Consider the following 19,334-nt stretch of genomic DNA (forward strand, 5'->3'; position numbering starts at 1 on the left):
TAGCAGCCCTCCTCTGCACTTGCTCCACTTTGTCAACGTCTCTTGTACTGGTTGGCCCCAAAATGTACAGTATTCCAGGTAAAGCCTCACCAATGCCAAACAAAGGGCAGTAATCACTTCTTTCAACCAGCTAAATACATTCTTATACATTCATAAGCCTACTGAACTGTGAAATTTTAACAGCAGTTCAAAAACACAGCAGGAAATTGCTTTAATGATTCGAACCTTTAAAGAGCAATACAGTTTCTCTATTATTTAGCATCACTGTTTTCATACCTTCCTCAATAATCATCACGAGAACAACATATACTATACACTACATTTAAGATCCTTACCTGAATAACTTTGTAGAAATAGGCATACTGTCGAGCTGTATTTTTATATTGACTAAAAACATCATGTATGGCCTGAGTTGACTGAAGATACTGTACTTCATCTTCTTCAAAATAGAGTGGAGTATCATATTCATTGGGGAGAGTCTGGATGTAGGGCAGCCAGAAAGAGTTGGGGTTGGCTCGCTCACAAAGTAAATGGAATGCCAATGTTATATTGCCCATAGCTTGAAGAATTCGATCTTGAGAATACAGGGAACCTGAATTAACCCAGAAAGGTGAGGTGCTAAATTAACAGCCCGTGGAAAGTACCACCCTAGATTCAGTTTAAATGAACATTGTGACAAGTAACATGTAAGAATTTTCACATAAGAAAAAAAAAGGTTTTCAGGTTTCTAAAACATTTGGCAACCCACACTGTATTATGCTGCAAGTTATTAGTAAACGTCTCATACAATTATACGATTGAAGACATGAAGAAACTAGAGCAATACTCTGCGTCTCTGAACATCTCAACTCCCAGTATTATAGAAACCACATAGTACATTATATACTGAACATTGTACAAGCTGTGTGTTCAAAATAACACACATGCGTCTGGAAGATAGCTAGTGTGCTCAGCCAGCAGCAGAGGAAAATTAAATTCCTTCCACTGACACTTCAAGCTTGTAGGTATTCCAAACCTGATGGTGAGGATGATAAGCAAGTCTTGTGGTACAGCTGATCAACTAAATAAGAGACTTGCATTAAATGATCCCATACATAATTTCTTGTTAAGAACTTCCTTAAGCTCTTACCTAATACTGAATTTTTAGCTGACTCAACTGTCATCAAGAGTTTTCTAGGAACCCACAGAAACAACTCCTCAGCCTACAGAAAGAAAAAAAAGTATAGAGGGTCAGTTAGCATGTATATGATGTGCCAACCATCTTAAGCATACATTAACATTAAATTCCAGGGTTTTTCCTTTTTAAATCATAATTATTTTGAACCAGAATTCTTCCTTCTCTTCCACTGCAAGTTAAACAAATATCGTATTGTGGTAACCGAAGTGTCCAGATCTGCATTATAAAAAGCTTAAAACAAAGATACTTGTATTACAAAATAAAGTGTTTCACTTTGGAGGTGCCAACATGTAGATGGCCCACACAACCTCACATCTACAACATCCATTATACTGCTAATAATTATTGATCAGATATTTTCTCCCAGTACAAGTATTTTCATATTGCCCTTTATGATTTTAGAAGAACTGTTCAGGATTTTGATTCTCATTAACTAGCAGTGCTAGCGTTATTAACTACATGCTACTAAAGCCCTAGAATGAATACAACATGCTCAATTTTTAACATTTTTTCTACAGTAGCCAATTGCCTCTTTCCATCTCCTTTTTACAGATGGGAGACAGCTAACAGCTTTACATGCTTACCTATTAGCAAACCGTGTGCATCTATATTCTTTACCTAATGAGTGCAAGACACTCGGTACCAAGGTTTTATTTTGGTTTTGTTTTCCTCCAAATCCACTACAAATAAGTATCACAATACGTCTAGGAAGCAAAAAGACCAGTGCTTTAGAAGGCACTGGGACGTGGAAGAGGAGAGCTATAAAAATCAATGTGAGAGGGCTACATCAATGGGGTAAGAGTACTCTGGTGATTAGGTAAACATTATGGGCAAACAAGGAGATAAAAAGACCAATAAAATTCACGGTATTATTTGGTCAAAATAATACTCAATTTTATTTCTCAAGTACAGAGTTTAGAGTGTTTAAATTTCATCAACAAAGGGGGAAGGGAAGAGGATGAACATTTCATAGCTCTGCAGCTACATTCCAAACATTTTCTAACTAGTCAAATGTTCACGTGCTTACCTTTATCTCTCTTGTTGCTTTCAAACCAAACCCCTCCTCCTCAAAGTTAGCTATTTCAAAACCCTCCGTGGATGCTCCATTTTCAGTTGCCCATTTTATCAATTCAGGGAAATAGTCATCTCTTTTTCCATCAAAGACAATAGACAAACCTGTATACAAAATGTATTAAAGGTGCAGAAATAAGAGGAGAAAGATTAAAAAAACAATATATAAGCACATGTAAACAGGTATGTGTTATCCTATAGCAGTTATCCTTTGAGGAAGCCGAGTGAGAACCGGTCTTTGTTAAGTACTACTTGATAGTAGACAAATTTCATACCCAGACTTCATCTAAGTAGATATTCTGCAAAATTTGCTTACCTTGAAAACACAACCATCTAAATAGAGCTATGATGAAATACGAAACACCCCTCCTCTTTCTCTTTTAAATAAGAAAATAATGAAAATATTTCTCAGCTAAATATTGATAATAAATGCAATCACCACAACGTGGTAATACAGACACAAGAAGGAATTTAGGAGCATGTTGAAATTTCATTAACTGAGCCCTGGAAATGATAAGCAGATATCAAGCTCCTCTCACGCACAAGGCACTTAGCTTTTTCACATAGCATATGGATATGCTAAAATAACTAAGAACTGATCATCCTCCTGATATCACAGAGCTCTTCCAAATTCTTGACACTGATTCTCCAACAGGCACGCGGTCCTCCAGTGAAATCACAAGTCTTACTCACTTCCTCAGCTTTCCCTTTAACCTTCATCGGATTTGAACTTATGCATTATGGTTCCCAGCTATACTCTGTCAGCCTTCTATACCTCTTTGCCTCTAAGTCCTCTTCAATCCAAACTCCAGTGTCAGATGACATTAAAATTGTCCAAACACCCCTGGTGTTCAGGCCATTTTATGAATGACAATATGCAATCAGGAAATGGCTTACATTTGAAGATATTTTGGTTAGGCATGGGAGAAGTCATTGACAGCAGCCCTGTTGAGAGAGACTTGGGGGTTCTGGTGGACAAAAGGCTCGACATGAGGAAAAGGCTCTGGGAGACCTTATGGCGGCCTTTCAATACTTAAAGGGGTCCTATAGAAAGGATGGAGAAGGACTCTTTACTGGGGTAGGTAATGACAGGACAAGGGGGAATGGTCATAAACTGAAAAAGGATAGATTTAGATTAGACATCAGAAAAATTCTTTACTGTGAAGGTGGTGAGGCGCTGGAACAGGTTGCCCTGAGAAGCTGTGGGTGCCCCATCCCTGGAGATGTTCAAGGCCAACACAATCTAGTGGGTGGCATCCCTGCCTATGGCAGGGGGGTTGAGTGATGTTTAAGGTCCCTTCCAACACAAGCTATTCTATGATTTTATTATCTTGAGAAGTATTTTAGGAAAAGTAGCAGTAGTGTATCTGAGACTATTTTCCTCAAAATCATGCATTTCAAAACCCCAAACCAATCAAATCTGCAGTTAACACGACAGCGCAACTATCATGTAAGCTATATTTTTTGACAATGCAGTATAAAAGGTGTATATTGATGAAGTCTTTTCAATGCAATGAGAATGTGTTGTGCCATATTTTGTTTGTTTCCTTTTAAACAAAGCTGCTATTTCTCCTTTATTTCATATCCATTTCACAGAATTATTTTCTGTAAAATATATCTAGACCTAAGGCTAGTAAGGCATGTCTAGTAAGACTAGTTGCACAAGTTACAGTCACTATTGTGGAACAATTTATTTCTATACCAAACAAAATATAGCTCTACTGGTGAAAATTACTGAAAATTTAGCTTTATTGAAAGTTTTGGTAATGAATCAAACAAGAAAAAAAAAGAAAGCAAAAATACTCCATTTTCAAGTTAAGTTTTCTATGATCAAGACCATTTTAGTTCACATTTTGCAACCTATTGTCCTATTTGAGAAAATCACAAAGTATGACATTTTAGTCAATACATTCATTCGTACATCTTAGAGTTCCCAACCACAGTTTACATCTCTTTTCCTAAGTGTTTAAAGCTGTTATTAATCTAGAAAACCGTGTAGTTTTAATTAGTATGTTCCACTCAAAAATAGTTTTGAAAGACATCATGCTATTCATACTCACCACGTATGTAAAAATGCACGTTAAAAGGCATTTGTGTGTCAAACGGTGTTGTGGTTAGTAGGTTTTGCATCTTTCAAGACAAAAATATGTCCTATTAACATAATACTGTTATACAAATTCTACTTGTGCCAGCAGATATTTTTCCATAGATGGTTCTATCTTTCTGGTGCTGGAGATACGGTGAACAGTCCAACCTCAATGCTAACTCTGTTCTTGTTAAGCTGAATTATCCTTTACTGTAACACTTGTATTACATCATAGAAACCAGGACATGTACCACAAGTTTATGGAAGTTGTGGGACAGCAAAATAATGAACCAAGTTTACCTCTACACAGCTACAGGATGCAGTCACTCAAACTATCATTTATTTTTCAATGTCTTCTGCTAGTAACTAACATTCAGAGGTTTAAAGTTTTTATGAAGTGAGATTTTTATGCATTCATCAATATATATTAAAAACAGGTGTGAAAAGGACATTTCAAGCTTCTAAGTAGTCTTCTTCAAGCAAGAATACGAAACACAAGCTCCATTTTAAATACAGGCTGGCTTTTTTTTTGCCTTCACTGTATAAATCTTAGAGAAGAAAATTGTTACAAGACCTTTTCAGGTATTTCCAGTTCAAGTACATTCATTCCCAGATTAAAAAGTTGTTTTATTGGCAGAAAAATAACTCTCAAGAGGTTGGTTTTACTAAAAGTTACATGGAAAATATTCTTTAGAACATACCTCCAAATAAAAACAAAACTAATATGAAAATAGTACCAACAACTGATCAGTGAGTTGTTACAAAAGGTAGTGAAGGAAAATTGATCTCATCTGAAAAATAAGCACACATTAAACTTGGGAAAATCAACAGTGAACTCCATATAAATAAACTAAAGAAATGCTTGTTGTATCATAGTTTGTGCTTGATATGCAGCAGGTAGACATATTAATTGATGAATTTATTTTGTACATTTTATTCAGTCATAATTTAATGGCATTATTTTGAATGCAAAAACTGTTTCCATGTCCAGTACGTGTTCAGATTAATATACTTACGAATTTCAATTTGAAATGTTCAGATTTATAGAAGCAGAAAAGCAGAATATGGAATCAGAAATCAAAGAGGCCTATTATTCTCAAAGGATTTTACTTCCAGACCTTCAGATTGTCATCTCACCACAATCTCAAACTGTCTTTTCTAATTAAAGGACAAAATTATCACAGAATCAGTTGTCTGTGATATTCATTCATAAACGCAAATACTAAAATTGTTAATGCCACTGGTTATGCTCACCAGAACATTTAAGAAAGTTTAATGTGTAAAAAGTAACTGCATGTCAGGAGAACTAGTGTTTTTATCCTAATATAATAGGATTGCATAATATTTATACAACAACAACGAATCTCCTTTAGCTGTCAACAGAAGCAAGACTTCGGGTAAATTAAGGGTAGTTCATGTGGGCTATTATCTTACAGTCTTTCACATTTACCTTTTTGCTTTTTGCGAATTTTCTCAACAAGGGAACGAATCTGCACATATTCTTCCCATTCTTTACCAGGACCAGGCGTAGGACTGCTGCATTCTGAAAAAAAAGCCAAATGTAAGTATTCTCTTTAATAATATATGCATATATTATTATATATTTTTAACATCAGAGAAAAGGTCATGGTTGCACAATAACTTTAAGTGAACCTTAGTACTAGTCCTTTGAGCATGTTTACATAGTAAACACTACCGTGTTCACTGTTATAAACATCCCATTTTTTGACAAGTAATTACTAGAGACTTTTGAAATTTTCACAACTGTTCACACTTGCTACTGTCACTGGTAACTGTCCTGAGCTACGCTGTGGTTGAAACACAGGACCAATTTTCATATCCAGACTTCTCGAAATTTTCACAACTTTCCTCAAGTTATTTTACTTTCACCTAGTCTTCTATTCTTTCAGGTATAAGAAACATCGAATGTTTAAAAAGCTAATAGAAAAAAATGCAAAGAAACAGAGCTTTCAGTAGTCTCACAGATAAAGCAAACAGACAAAAAATTCTGTTTTCAATAACCCCCACAAAGCACCATTTACATTGGCCTGTTTGCTGTTATTTTTACTGTAAAGAAAGCAGATAATAGCACTGTGCTTACCTTCAGTGAATGAGAAATTTGCTAGTACATACATTTGACCTACCTAATTAATATAGTGTTCAAAGACACACGCGTACTGGAAGGACAAGCAAAGGAACACTTAGCCAAGCTTTAGCTTTAGATTAAATCCAGTCTCTCTCTGACAATATTCTAAATGCCAGCATGTGGATCTGAGCTGCATAAATCTAAGCGGGCAGCTGAAGATTACCTTGTTCAACTGATTTGAAAATCTTTCCACTGAACGAAACATGGAAGCTTGACAAAAAGAACAGCTGATACTTGTCTTTGCTTAGAAAATTAGATCTATATTTTATTTTTGGTAGCAAAGCACAGGCCAACTGTAGCACAAGCACAAAATTGTTCTGCCAACTCCTTGTCTCCTCTTTGCGAGCAATGCTGAAGAAAAATCCTGAATTTTTCTAAGGCAACATTTAAATCTGTCCAGGATATGAAAACTGGTCCTGTGTTTCAACCACAATGTAGCTCAGGACAGTTACCAGTGACAGCAGCAAGTGCGAACAGCATTTTAACATCATCATATGAATTTGTGCTCTGCTTTTTATGCTTAGTAGAAATAACAGACAAATTCCAAAAACCTCAACAAGTGAAACGACCTTTGGACTACACGCTAGAATTGAGCACTACAGAAGGCTTCCAAACAATGATAAAAATAAACATTTTTATTTAAGACAAAAATAACAGTGCAGTTGAATTGAGTTGCACTGCTGCTTTCCACAATTAATTTCTCTACTCTGATATTGGTTCGAAGTGCTGTTCAAATGTTCAACAGAAATGGTGTAATTCTTGAGGTTTACAAGAAAAACTTCTTTTGACAAAGCTGTAATGTCAAGTAATCTACAATTGCTTTTTTTAAAGTCTAATCTCACCCACTATTTATGCTTGAGTTGAGCCATAAAGCCAAAAGCTATCAAAATATACTGTGTCCAATACATACATATATAATACACCTGTAATAGTATCTACTAAGAGATACATGCTATGAGCTGCACAGAATACTATCTTAAGCAGGCTGAAATGGCAGGCTTGGCCACTTACAGGAAGTGAATTGAATTCACTGGTTTCACTAACCAGAGAAAACATTCAAGTGTTCAGCACGCCATCCCTTCTCCCAAAGAGGCATAAAATGAAACTTACTTTGCAATAGCTCACTGATGAGATTCAACATTTCCTTTGGAGATACTGTCGCTGTGGCTCCTGTACCTGACTTCTGAGTTTTTACTCGGCTCTTCTTCCCCATCTTCCAACTAAAACAGATTAACAAGCAGACTTGTTACCAATTACTAAGAAACCAAATGAAGTAATGACAAATTGACAAGAAGACAAACAAACCAAATTATTTCCTCCTGACACGAAACAAGAGAGTGAGACAGACTGTCCCTAAGGACATGGAGACTACGAAGTCCTGGGGCATAAAAAGGCTTTTTACCTCTCTAGTAGATATCAGAGGCTCAAACCCATGCATGCTGTTTCATTTTATCAGTCCCACTTGAGTCGCATAATTTACTTTTCCAGTACAGCTTCTACCATGAGAAGCCCTCACGTGCAGACTGGTCAGGAAAGATCTCAGATTCTTTGCAATCACTTCCTGACTGGTCGCATCCCTCAGCGATTTTTTAAACAAATATTGTCCTCTAGAAAGACACTGCTCTGCCACAAGCCGTTTATCACATTTGATACAAGATTTGATTAATTTTCATCTCATAAGAATGCAGGAGGTGACACTCATTAGGATATCCACATGAACTTCTAATTATAGGAACTGTAAATAGGATCAATGTATATAGCCAACCTGCTGTAATATACTGTAAGACAAAGCCACAGAAGAACACTGGCAATGAAAATAAAGAACCTAGAAAAGTTTATTTTTGTGGTTTCCTTGCTATACCTTTTTTTTTTTTTATAGTAATGCTCTCATAATTGAGAAAATAAACAGAGCTTCTGGTACACAAGGCCACCTTCACACTCTATTTGCACACCACAACCACTTCAGTGGTTTGCTCTTCAACATGCCATCCTGTTACATTTATTGTAGACCCTTGCATACTTAAAAGAAATTAAGTCAGATAGGTCTGTAATGGACCCGACTGCAGGTCTGGGGAGCAGAGTCCAAAATCTTCAGAACAAGCACTGTCTTGGTTCAACATGAAACAATGCAAACCTGGTTCACACAAATGGTTTTGCACATTTGTTCTAAGCACAATCCCCTGTATCCTTAAGAATAATCAGGAAAAAAAAAATCAGTGTCCTCATAGTGTATTCCACGTTACAAGTTAAAAATTATGACAGTTTATACCAGGGAAGATGCTTATAAATACTAAGATAAATAAGTTGAACAACTGAAGTGATTTTGAAGGATTCTGGTTTCTCAGCTCCAAGAAGAAATTGTTTATTGGCCAATAATTTGACGGAAAGCAGCCTAAGAAAATGCCCTGTGTATACAACTACCAGAATACTGCAAACTTCCTCAGAAGTTCTATTTAGGGAAAGATCTACTTGGTATACAAATGTTCATCAGTAGATTTCATCAGAAGAAAAAAAAAGACAACAAATTTTGTACATGAAAACATGAAAAATGCCACCATGCAATTAGAATGATGATACACCAATACATGAAGCTGTACGAATAGAGTACACAGTCAGCACTATATTTTGAAGTTTTTCAGCATGAAATTTGAACCTATTTTTGTGGTGAAAGCATTGCGAGGAGTCTAAAGATAAAGCTGACTTTAGAGCATGTGAACTTTGGCTTTCAAAACAGAAGGAAAAGAAAAAATTGAACAATGGTATTTGCATTACTATCACAGGTGAATTGTCTCAGAGACCAGAAAGTAACCTCTAGCTGAAATATACTCTTGTATATTACAAACTGTAAGAAACTCAAGGCTAATGCAAGATCTGTTTCAGCTTCTACAGCTCAGATAGCACACAGTGAATATACCATAGGAAATAAGGTCAGCAAACACTACTTACTAGGTTGATGGCACTGTAATCAGAAAAGCATTTTCACTAGTATGTGAAAAACACTGCAAGCATCTCCATAGATGCATTTTGTCTCAACTATTGCTTCTTAGTCATCAGAATTTCTAGAGACAACAAATTCTGTACCCTGCATGCATGATTAAATCAGCAAATTTATCTCACGCAAAAAAAAAAGCAAAAACAGCAGACTGACATCTTCAGATATCTTGTTTTGAAACTATTTCCTTTTAAGTAATTATTTATCTTGATTAAGACTGCACTTTTTATCCAATTCCCCAATCAGAAAATAGAACTCCACTTCCTAAATAACTTATCTCCGTTCCTCGCTCAGTTACATGAGACAAAAACAACCACTTACAATCCAATGCATCTGACAAATGTGGTGTTTGCTAAAGGCCATCATCTGAAAGGAATTCCTGGTATGTGTGTATTTGTCCAGAAAATATATTCCAAACACCAACCCAGGGGAGCTGCTTAGCACAAGTCACATAACATTTTTAATGTAATATACATAATAAACATATTATGATAATTTTATCAAATATTCTTAAAATCTAGAATATATAATCCAATTTCATGTGTCAAAAAAAGTTTAGTTAAGCAATATTCCCTGCCATTTTTAACCAATAGATTATGAGTTATCCTGATAACATATGATGCAATATGGAGAAAATAGTGCAATTTCTTTGTGAAACCACTTTTTGTATTTAAAATTATATTTGCATCATACAATTCATGAAACAGATTTTAGAGTTTGATTTCAATTCCATAGAAATCCTTGGATTTCCAAAAATACTTGTAACTTAAGAAAAAATGTATTTTTTTAATTTGAAATAAAATTTCAAAAATGAAGCACCATTTATTTATTTATTTATTGCTAATGATTAAAGGCATGTTTCAGAAAAATGAAATGTAAGCCTGTTTCTCAACACAGCAACGAAAAGCCAGGCTGTTTGCCAGTATGTGCATGACAACAGAAGAAGCAATCTAAAATATAGCTGCATAACAGGCAGAGAAAAACAAAAACCTTCAGGACTGAGATGAGCTGCAAACTTCATAAATATCTGAAGCAGCAGCAATATTACATTTCAGTGAGGCATGTTTTTTTTGTTTTGCTTTGGTTTCTTTGTTTTTTTTTTTTTTTTTCAAGTTTGCTTTTCTGGTTGTCTTCTGGTTAACATTTTTAAGTGCTATGCCATGTTTTCTTTCAAATGAACACTGCTTAAAATTCCTGAAAGCATTCTGCAAAGGGAGAGTAAGCTGACAGCAATGATGAATAAGCTTGGTAATACACAGCACAGCCACATTTCCAAATATAGTGCATCAGCTGGCTTGGCAAGAAGGATCATGCCAAAACACTGGCAGTGAAGGGTGTAAATGATCTTTCTACCCCTTTTAATACTGCTGTCAAAAATGATCCATCTCCCCCTCCTAATACTGCTGTCAAAGAGCAGTTGTGTTGTGTCAGACTTTGAACTTTTGTTTCCGCATCTCACACAAATAATATTTTAATGAGCTGTAAAATATTCTCCCCTTGACTTGCAGCTTTAGAGTGAGAATGTTCACCTAACAGCTTTAGAAGGTAACCACGAGAAGTCTGTACAAAAATACCAGAAGATGTTTGCTTGTTTTTTAATTTAAAAAGATAAAATAATAAAGTACTGCTTAACATTCTCATTAAGAAAGCCAATACTTGAGATATTTGAGAATGTGACCTGATCACAGGATCACATTTCCATATGGAAGCAATGCCAAGCATGGATGATAAAAATATGGATCTTCCCAGACAGTACTTCAGAAAAGAATAATAATACTAAAAGTATTCTATGCTAACCACTGACAAAAAATTCCCAACTTTTCACATTCACATGACCACCAAGCTGTTCATTGCAGCACCTATGTAAATAAAGCCACAGTTAAGTCTGATACACAAAAAGGCTATCATAACAAGCTATAAAGATACTCACCTCAGTCACCGGGTAAAAACACAAGCTTGCAACCTGTGTAACAACAGTGAATGCTAGGCAAACACTATACTAGTTTTTAGTATGTACCTATGTTAGTTTTCAAGAACTGTGGAATTCTTCCCGCTTTCTGGTACCACCTTTCCCAGACCCCCCTGCAATGCTTTCAGTTACCTCCCTCGCCTCTTCGTGGGCTCCATGCTGCTTTCAGTCCCCTCCCTTTCTAGCTAGGCAACATCACCTTTTGCAGGTCAGGATATACCTAAGCATGCTGAGCAAAAACATCACCATACATGCTGACTGCCTAGCAAACAGGCCAAGCAGATAACCTGTTCTCAACACGGCTTTTCCTTTAGCAAGTTGACCAGCTCGTGCTTGAGCTCTCCCACTCCGAAACTTGATTGAAGATGCCCAACAAGTTGATGGACTCCCAAGAGGGAAGAGCTGACCAGCAGACAGAACTGATGTGATCCCAATAAGCCTTGTTTGCTTCAGCTATCACTTTTTAGTTTACAAAATAGTAAATCAGCTATTCAAAAAAATTACCGAGCTTTTACAAATAGCCACCAAGTCTGGAAATCCCACAGCAAGAGGTGCCCAGTCAAGTTTAACTTTGCTTCAAGGACCCAGTATATTTCTAAGGCAGTATCATAACATTGTATCTGCTTTAATTCAGACCCTCCTCCGGGCTAATTACATGATGTCCTCATTACATAATAGTTCCCACCCCACGCATCTTCTTGGCATACACGAGCACAGAAGGTGAGGGGGGCAAATCCGGAATCGGTATTAGAAGGACAGACACGGGTCGACAAGGGCAGACAGGGAGAAGACGAAGGAATTCTCAAGCTACGCAAAGAGCACCGAGAGGTGAGGATAGTAGGTGGCTGTGGGATATGTTCCTTGGCTGCACTGAGCGGGAGGACAGATGAGTAGGATGTACACAAACCAGGCTTGCAGGGTTTGTTTTTCTCCTAATTTGATTACCTAGACGAAGTCATTCTCCCCTCTACTTCAGTTAGGGAAGCATATCGTCTTGTATCAACATATGCTGAGTAGCCAGGGGCTTAAGGGACAAGCTTATAGGCAATTGGTATGAGTTCTCCAATGTGTATGGAGGAGAACACAATTTTACTTTTAATTTGACCAGGTTTAATGGCAATTTGGTCTTTTGCTTCCACTGCTGAAGTTCTTTTCTGAACGTGAATCTATGACTGCTGGTAAAGAGATAAACACATTTCATAGCGAATAGAAAGCACAAAATCAAGAAGTGTAAGAACAGTGTGGGTGGAGGAAGATATGTCTGTGATCTTTAAGAAAAATTCAGTTTATACACTTACAATGAACACTACGTTTGCTTGTGAAAACCACCTACATCATGTCACTTGGAAACCACATTAACACTCTCACCACTCCTAAGGTATTAATCTAGATGCTGTTTCCACTAAATAAATGACTGTTACAGTTTCAGTCCCTTTTCCCCCAGCTCTCAATCTCTCATCTTTGCTGTACTCCATCACTTCTCTTCTTGCTATTACTTCCCTTCCACCACTGCCCTTTCTTTTTTCTTCCATTTCCTCTACAAAGTTGCCTCAAAAGCTCTGTGAAATACAGCACCATTGCAGTTCACTCTGTATACATTCCCTCCAACATGCTTCTGTCCTTTCATTTAAGTTGTAAGCTCTTTAGGAAGCGAGACCTCCTGTGATTAGAGTGCTCATAACAAGGCAGCCTTGCCCCCCAATTTTTTAAAGGGAATCTGAAATATTGCCATAGTGCTGATGACAATGCTAACAAAAATAACTTAAGAAAAAACACTAAAAAGATTGATGGTAGAAAAGCCACTTAAGATTGCATTCCGCTTAGAATACAGCATAAATTTATGCTTCTCAAGAACTCCCTTGGCTATGGCCTGCAATATTTCATTAAGAGAGCTTTGATGCACTTATGGCTAGATACTATACTCTGAGTCAATCCAAGGCACAGCCCAAATACAGAGTACCCTGGGGTTCTTCTCCTGTCCCAGAACAACTCAGTGTGGACTGTGCTGCTTCTAATCAGTTATAATAAATCTTTATGCTATACCATCGCATAGCCTCAAATGCCGTTCCTTCCTGCAGGTTAAGACACTGTGAGCTCTCCCTGTATAAAATAGGAGGATTGCCATGCTTAGATTTTTCCATCTTATCATGTCAAGCATGCTGTCTCCAGCAGCAGAGCACAGCTCTGAACACGTATGTTCTGCAGTAAGAGGCAGACCCTGGCACACGTACATACTGCTCACACCACAGAGCAGTTTTCTTCCAGTCCCATGAGATTCTGCTCGCCATTCCTCCCTCCTCTTCTAGTGCCTGGTCCTCAGATTCCCAGCTTCAACACTCCATAAAATCAGAGGGCTTCTTCCTCAGTCTTCTCTTCTAGCAAGCCATCTACCAGATAGAGGCAACAGCTTGATGAAACACACCAGTTGCCACATCTCCTACTACCTTCCTGTCTCTCTGAAGAACAACGCTGAACAGCATCCACCATCCCCTGGGGGAATTGTAAAAACAGAAGTTGCTCTGCCTCTTTTCACAGTCTTATTTTCATCCTTATCTTTGTCATCTTTACTTCTCCTTCTGCCAGGCCAGGCTGACCCTGTCTTTTACCCCAGGAAGAACAACCACAATAGCAACCAAGAGCAGGTACCTATGGAGCTCCGAGAAAAGCACAAAGAGGGATTTTTCTCCAGTGTGTTCACCCAGCTTCCTGTGGTCTAAGCTGCAATTTTAGCAAGCTTCCCTTCTCCGTGAGATTGTGAAATTACTCAAGCCAGCTTCTCCTATTTCATACAGGAATTTCAGTTTTATCTTCCTCTGAAAACCTGATTTAGCCACGACCCATTTGTAATGGGACTGAATGTAACCGAATAAAAATAAAATATGAAAACGAGCAAAAAACACTTAACAAGCGAAACCAAAACAGAAAAGAAGAAATATCAGACCAACACTGAAAATTTATCTCAAGTTTTCACTAATGAAAAGAACTTAGTGGCAAACAAATCATTTGCAAGACATGTCTCTATTCTTAATGCTTTCAAATTAATGTGTTATTTCTCTTCCTAGAGGATGGGTTTGAGTACAGTTACAGCAAATGAATTTGTCACTATTTTAAGAACAGTTAACATCAACTGAGTACATAAAAAATAATGTGAGAGAACACTGTTGCTTTTGTACTTACTCAGAAAAAATCCAGTTCATGCAGAGCATTTGTTTGTCATGCAAGATACTGTTTTATACTGGTTTTACTTCTACGGCTGGGCTGTTTACTAAGGCATAAGACAGTCACATGGCTGACTTATGTTTCAAAAAACCCTGATGTCCAATACATTTTGATCATTTGTGAAAACACTCACATGCTCTGTGCTCAAGGAGCTGTTTGCTATCACTGTGCAATCCCAAAAGCAACCCCCTCAAAAGATTTATAAAGTTTAGAAAGGGTTGGTCCACAAGGAGAATGAGATTAGCTGTTGTCAAGAGCTACCCTCCTAATGTTCACAGAAGAGAATTCTCCAAAACGTACAGCAAAACCATGACTACAAGAATGTTAATATTGCCCCAAAACTCTACTGCCATAGCTATGCCAAACAGAGTCATTAAGGTACACTGATTTTATTAGGTACAGGTATTTGTACAGGTATTAGCCTGTACACATTGATCAGGAAATAACAGACTACGCTGTTTAATTTAAAATGTTGGTATGCTAAGACATGAGCTAGCAATTACGTGCTACCTTTGACTGTGTTTAAACAGATTTTCGAAGTCCCATAAATCCAGAAATTCCATAAATTGCCAAAACAGCTCCTGTGATGGTTTAACATGACCTCTTCTACTTCCCATTGCAGCACAACAATGCTCAAGAAGTCACTTCAGTGCGTGTGTGTCATTTCAGACCAGTAAGCGCACCTACTCCATTGGGCACATACAAGATAGTCACTAAAACTACTTTCTGTAAACCTCCATATCAGTGATGGCTTGGTCAAAGACTAGGGCCTTTTATCACTGTTTTTTTGTATTTTACTTACCACTGGATTAAGTGACAATAGCAAGAAAATCAGTTGTTGCTGATTACTGTGAAGGCACGAAGTTAAAAACACTATGGTAATAGAGGTGCAATGAAACGGTCTGTATCACTCGTTTCCTTGCCACAAAGTGAACAATTAAAACCAGTTCTGCCCCCATTTGTGACAGCTATAAGCTTTAAAATTTTGACAGAGCCCTGAATGCAACTGTAGAGTATACAACAATGGTATTTAAACATAATTTTAATAGCAATTTCTTTTGGAACCCCAAATGTGTATTTCACATGGGCCACGTCTCAATGCTTTTTGGTCACTTAGAATAATTCTAGAGACCAAAAAAGAAACTACACCTCTTCAAAATAACAGAACTTCATCTAACAAGAACTTAACCCATTCCTCCACATTACTTCATTTAAAAAATGTGCGTGGAGAACATCAAATGCATATTCTTGATATTACATGCGAGTGCTTTAGGATACACAGGGAAGACTGGATGTTTATTGGATATATGTCACCATACATTACTGTGCCTGTTTCACATAGCAGCTAGAGCAGAAGAAACTGAGTCTGGCTGAACAGTAAAAAAAAAAAAGTTCTTTGGTATGATTGCATAGTTTTTTTTTTAAGTCCTTTAATTGCATTATAGTTAATGACATAAATAATAGAAAACTAAGCAACAACATATATTCCAATTAACTGGGCTGTCTCCAAGGAAGAGATTTAAAGCTGAAGATGCTTAATGCCAAGGACTGCCATTTAATTGCAACAATAACTCCACCTAAGTGGAATGCCCTCAAGCAACTTAGCAGCAATAGGGCCCTTGATTATTTCTATGCAGGATAAAAATATCAGTTTGTTTATTTTTTGTTTTACTACCTTTGTCTACCCTCTGCTTTCTACGCATAGTGCAACCCCAATACAATTTACTATTGCATGCTAGGCTGCTCCTTTCAGACAATTAGGTTGGACCATCAGAGAACCACATCCCCAGTCAGAGCAGGGGCAGCAGATGCTCTGAAGTACTTGCCACAGCTCTGGGCCTTTCTGATGGAACTAATCCAGGTACTGAAGTTTCTCATCCAAGCAGGAAGGCAACACAGAACCGTACACAGATATCCTCTCCCTTTCATTCGCAAAGGATACGCACTTCCTACTCACACGCGTTCCTTAAAATCTTACACGGTGATAAAAGAGCTTGCAAATCTCTCTAACGGAAAGTAGGAAGGAAAGGTGATAACCACAGCATAAAACAAGTTTGTACAAGCTTTAGGACCTGTCTTATGTTACAGTACAGCACATGCAATTCCTGTCTTCAAAATGAGTTTCATTATACATACATCCATGTCCTGTAACATCTTAAATTGGCTGAATGTTTCAGCACCACTGCCAGAACGAAAAATGTTTAAGGACCTCTATTTGGACACTGACTTGACACTACGCAGCGTGCATGAAGTTATTAGCATCTGAATTCAGCCAGTTTTATGCTGTTTCCTGGAACACCCTTTCCTTAAAGAACACAATCTAGGCAGTTTTAAAATAACTGCTGTATTTTCCTCTGGGTAACAGTGAAGCACACCTGTCTCATCAAGCTTCTCTCCAACGCAAATTAACTCATTAAAGGTGTGCTCAAAGACAGTACTGCTGGCACTTCACTCCAACCGGCAGTGCTTAGGATTGCTATCACACCATAAAAAAAACCACATCCAAATAGAGAAGTGTATATTCAATGCATAACCAATGCACAGGGCTTCCAGGCTTCAGCCAGGAAGCACAGCACAAGCCTGAGTGAACAAGTTCACAGTATGGAAAATCCAGCAGGTATTTGTGTGCCATTTGTTACCCTCTCTAGGGCATGGGGAGGTACCAATGCCAGGCAGTGTGTTTGCTGTTAGGTGATCTCATGCACCTCGTACAATTCTGAAAAACACTAGAGGCCATTTTGGAAGAGGATGGAGTTGTAGTAGTGGAAAAGCATTTGGAATTGTACTCCACCTCCACAAAGGCCTGCTGCACTTCTTCACACCCAGAGTACACCTGTCTGCTCTCCCGCGGCAGGCAGGAAATGGCATCAGCCAGTCACACAAAATCACTGTTTTCCTGCAAATAACTAACCAGCATTACTACCTTTCATTCCATGTGTATCCATGTGCAGTTTAAAGAAAATAAATCTGTTATATGGTAGGATGGTTACAATGGTTACTACAGTGTAAACAAATTCTTGCAGCACACAGATTTATGGCAGTGCAAGTGACAAACACAGCACTTCCAGTGCATTTCATAGCCCAAAGGAAACACTTCCCCACTGAAATTACACTTGCCTGGTAGCACATGCTAATGATTTTTTTCCTTCAACTGGAAAACCTTCACTGAAGACTTGGCAACCCTCAAGCCAAGTTACAACTACACTTGAAGATACAATAATTTGTGTCCTTGGGAACACCCACGGCAGACCAAGCACTTAGCATTCTAATTCCCCAAAGAATGCTGTTGTGAGAGTTAGGAAAGGAACTCCCACAATACTTAAGTGCCATGCATGTTACAAATATGTACATATGTACTTTAAAGAGAAGCTTCTGCTACGAATGCCTGATAAGTGATGCAATTTACGGTTTAACAGCAGTTGGAAGGCCTTCCAAACCCACTTGCCTTAAGTCTACTACCCAGTTAGTGTGGAAAATCATGATTAATCTAGAAGACGAGACTAGAAGTTTCAGCTGAAATACTGGAAGTTATCCTAGACCTTAAAAGTGAAGGAGCAGGTTCCTCTAAGCCTCTTGTCATCTTCTGGCATTCACAGTTGGCAACTTGAACTGTTAAAGTCTCCAAGTCAATTCAACCTAGCAACACCACAGTGGTTTGAAATAAAGCTTTCAACACAGGCATTTACTGGGCTATCAGGCATAAGAAAGATGCACCAGCATTAAGTGTACTTGGCCTCACTCCTGAGCTTTCAGATTTGGTCACTATACATTATTACTTTATCAAACAAGGTGCTGTAAACAGCTGTCAGCTGCTAAGAAATGTTAATCCTCACAGTTCAGAACAAGGATAGTTGTAGTACCAACTGCTTGGTAGCATGGTTTTTGTTGTCATTGTTTGGGTTTTTATATTTTTGTGTATCTTCACAGGTGACAAAAGAGACCAAAGCAAAAATAGTTTAAACATTTATTTTGGCACACAGAGTAAACACGTTGCTCCCTTGAAGGCCACACATCACTTTCTGAAGAAAGCTCTCTTCTCTGTATTAAAGGAGAGAGCTTGAGCACCATCTCTCCACAGGAGAACTGTCTCAGTACAGCATACTAATGCACTGTAACCTGCCTGCTGTAAAAGTCAGTTCTCCTACCTTGCCTTACATCCACACAAACCATCAGCCATGCCACTGACCCTCCCCTCCCTCCCCCAGGCAGGGCATCCATCAAAACCCAGAACAGGGCTGACCAGACCCTACACGCGATATTCTAGAGTGTTCAGATAAGGAGCTGCAACCAACTATTGTCCCCCTACAAATCCCTAGGAAGTCTGGGCATCTCTTACCTTCAACCCCTGCAAATTGACTCTTCAGTGTTATTTCCAGCTAGCCACATTCCTATTTTCCTGGGACCGTCTCATTCCTGCATATTGAGCATATACGTATCCTACCTACAGATGCCAGTGTTCTGGACCTACAACCACTGCAGGCCTCTGGAGCTCCAGCTCCGTTCAATCTCATCTCAGACCTGAATGGGCAACAGCAAGGAGGCACAGCTCAGGAACAAGCTTCAAGTCCTGCTGCTATAGCTAGAGCCCGATCTCACATACCAGGAACATCACCATTTCTTTGTGTCCAAGAAAGGACCTGGCACTGGAATTGCATCACCCAGCAAGCCACAACT

The 19,334-nt window shown here is 38.1% G+C and overlaps 1 protein-coding gene across 1 annotated transcript in view; it reads right to left on the reverse strand.

Annotated features, from left to right (window-relative positions):
* SETD3 (SET domain containing 3, actin N3(tau)-histidine methyltransferase) overlaps positions 1–19,334 on the reverse strand; it is a 59,492-nt gene that overhangs the window by 31,942 nt on the left and 8,216 nt on the right. Inside the window, exons 3-7 of the mRNA XM_066998326.1 lie at positions 7,591–7,700; positions 5,785–5,877; positions 2,205–2,353; positions 1,130–1,202; positions 336–592 (exon numbers count right to left, since the gene is read on the reverse strand). Coding sequence (XP_066854427.1) covers positions 336–592; positions 1,130–1,202; positions 2,205–2,353; positions 5,785–5,877; positions 7,591–7,693 — 675 coding nt within the window. The 5' untranslated portion in view covers positions 7,694–7,700. The remainder of the gene's footprint in view (positions 1–335; positions 593–1,129; positions 1,203–2,204; positions 2,354–5,784; positions 5,878–7,590; positions 7,701–19,334) is intronic.

This window comes from Anser cygnoides, chromosome 5 (genome assembly GCF_040182565.1).
Source record: "Anser cygnoides isolate HZ-2024a breed goose chromosome 5, Taihu_goose_T2T_genome, whole genome shotgun sequence".
NCBI lineage: Eukaryota > Metazoa > Chordata > Aves > Anseriformes > Anatidae > Anser > Anser cygnoides.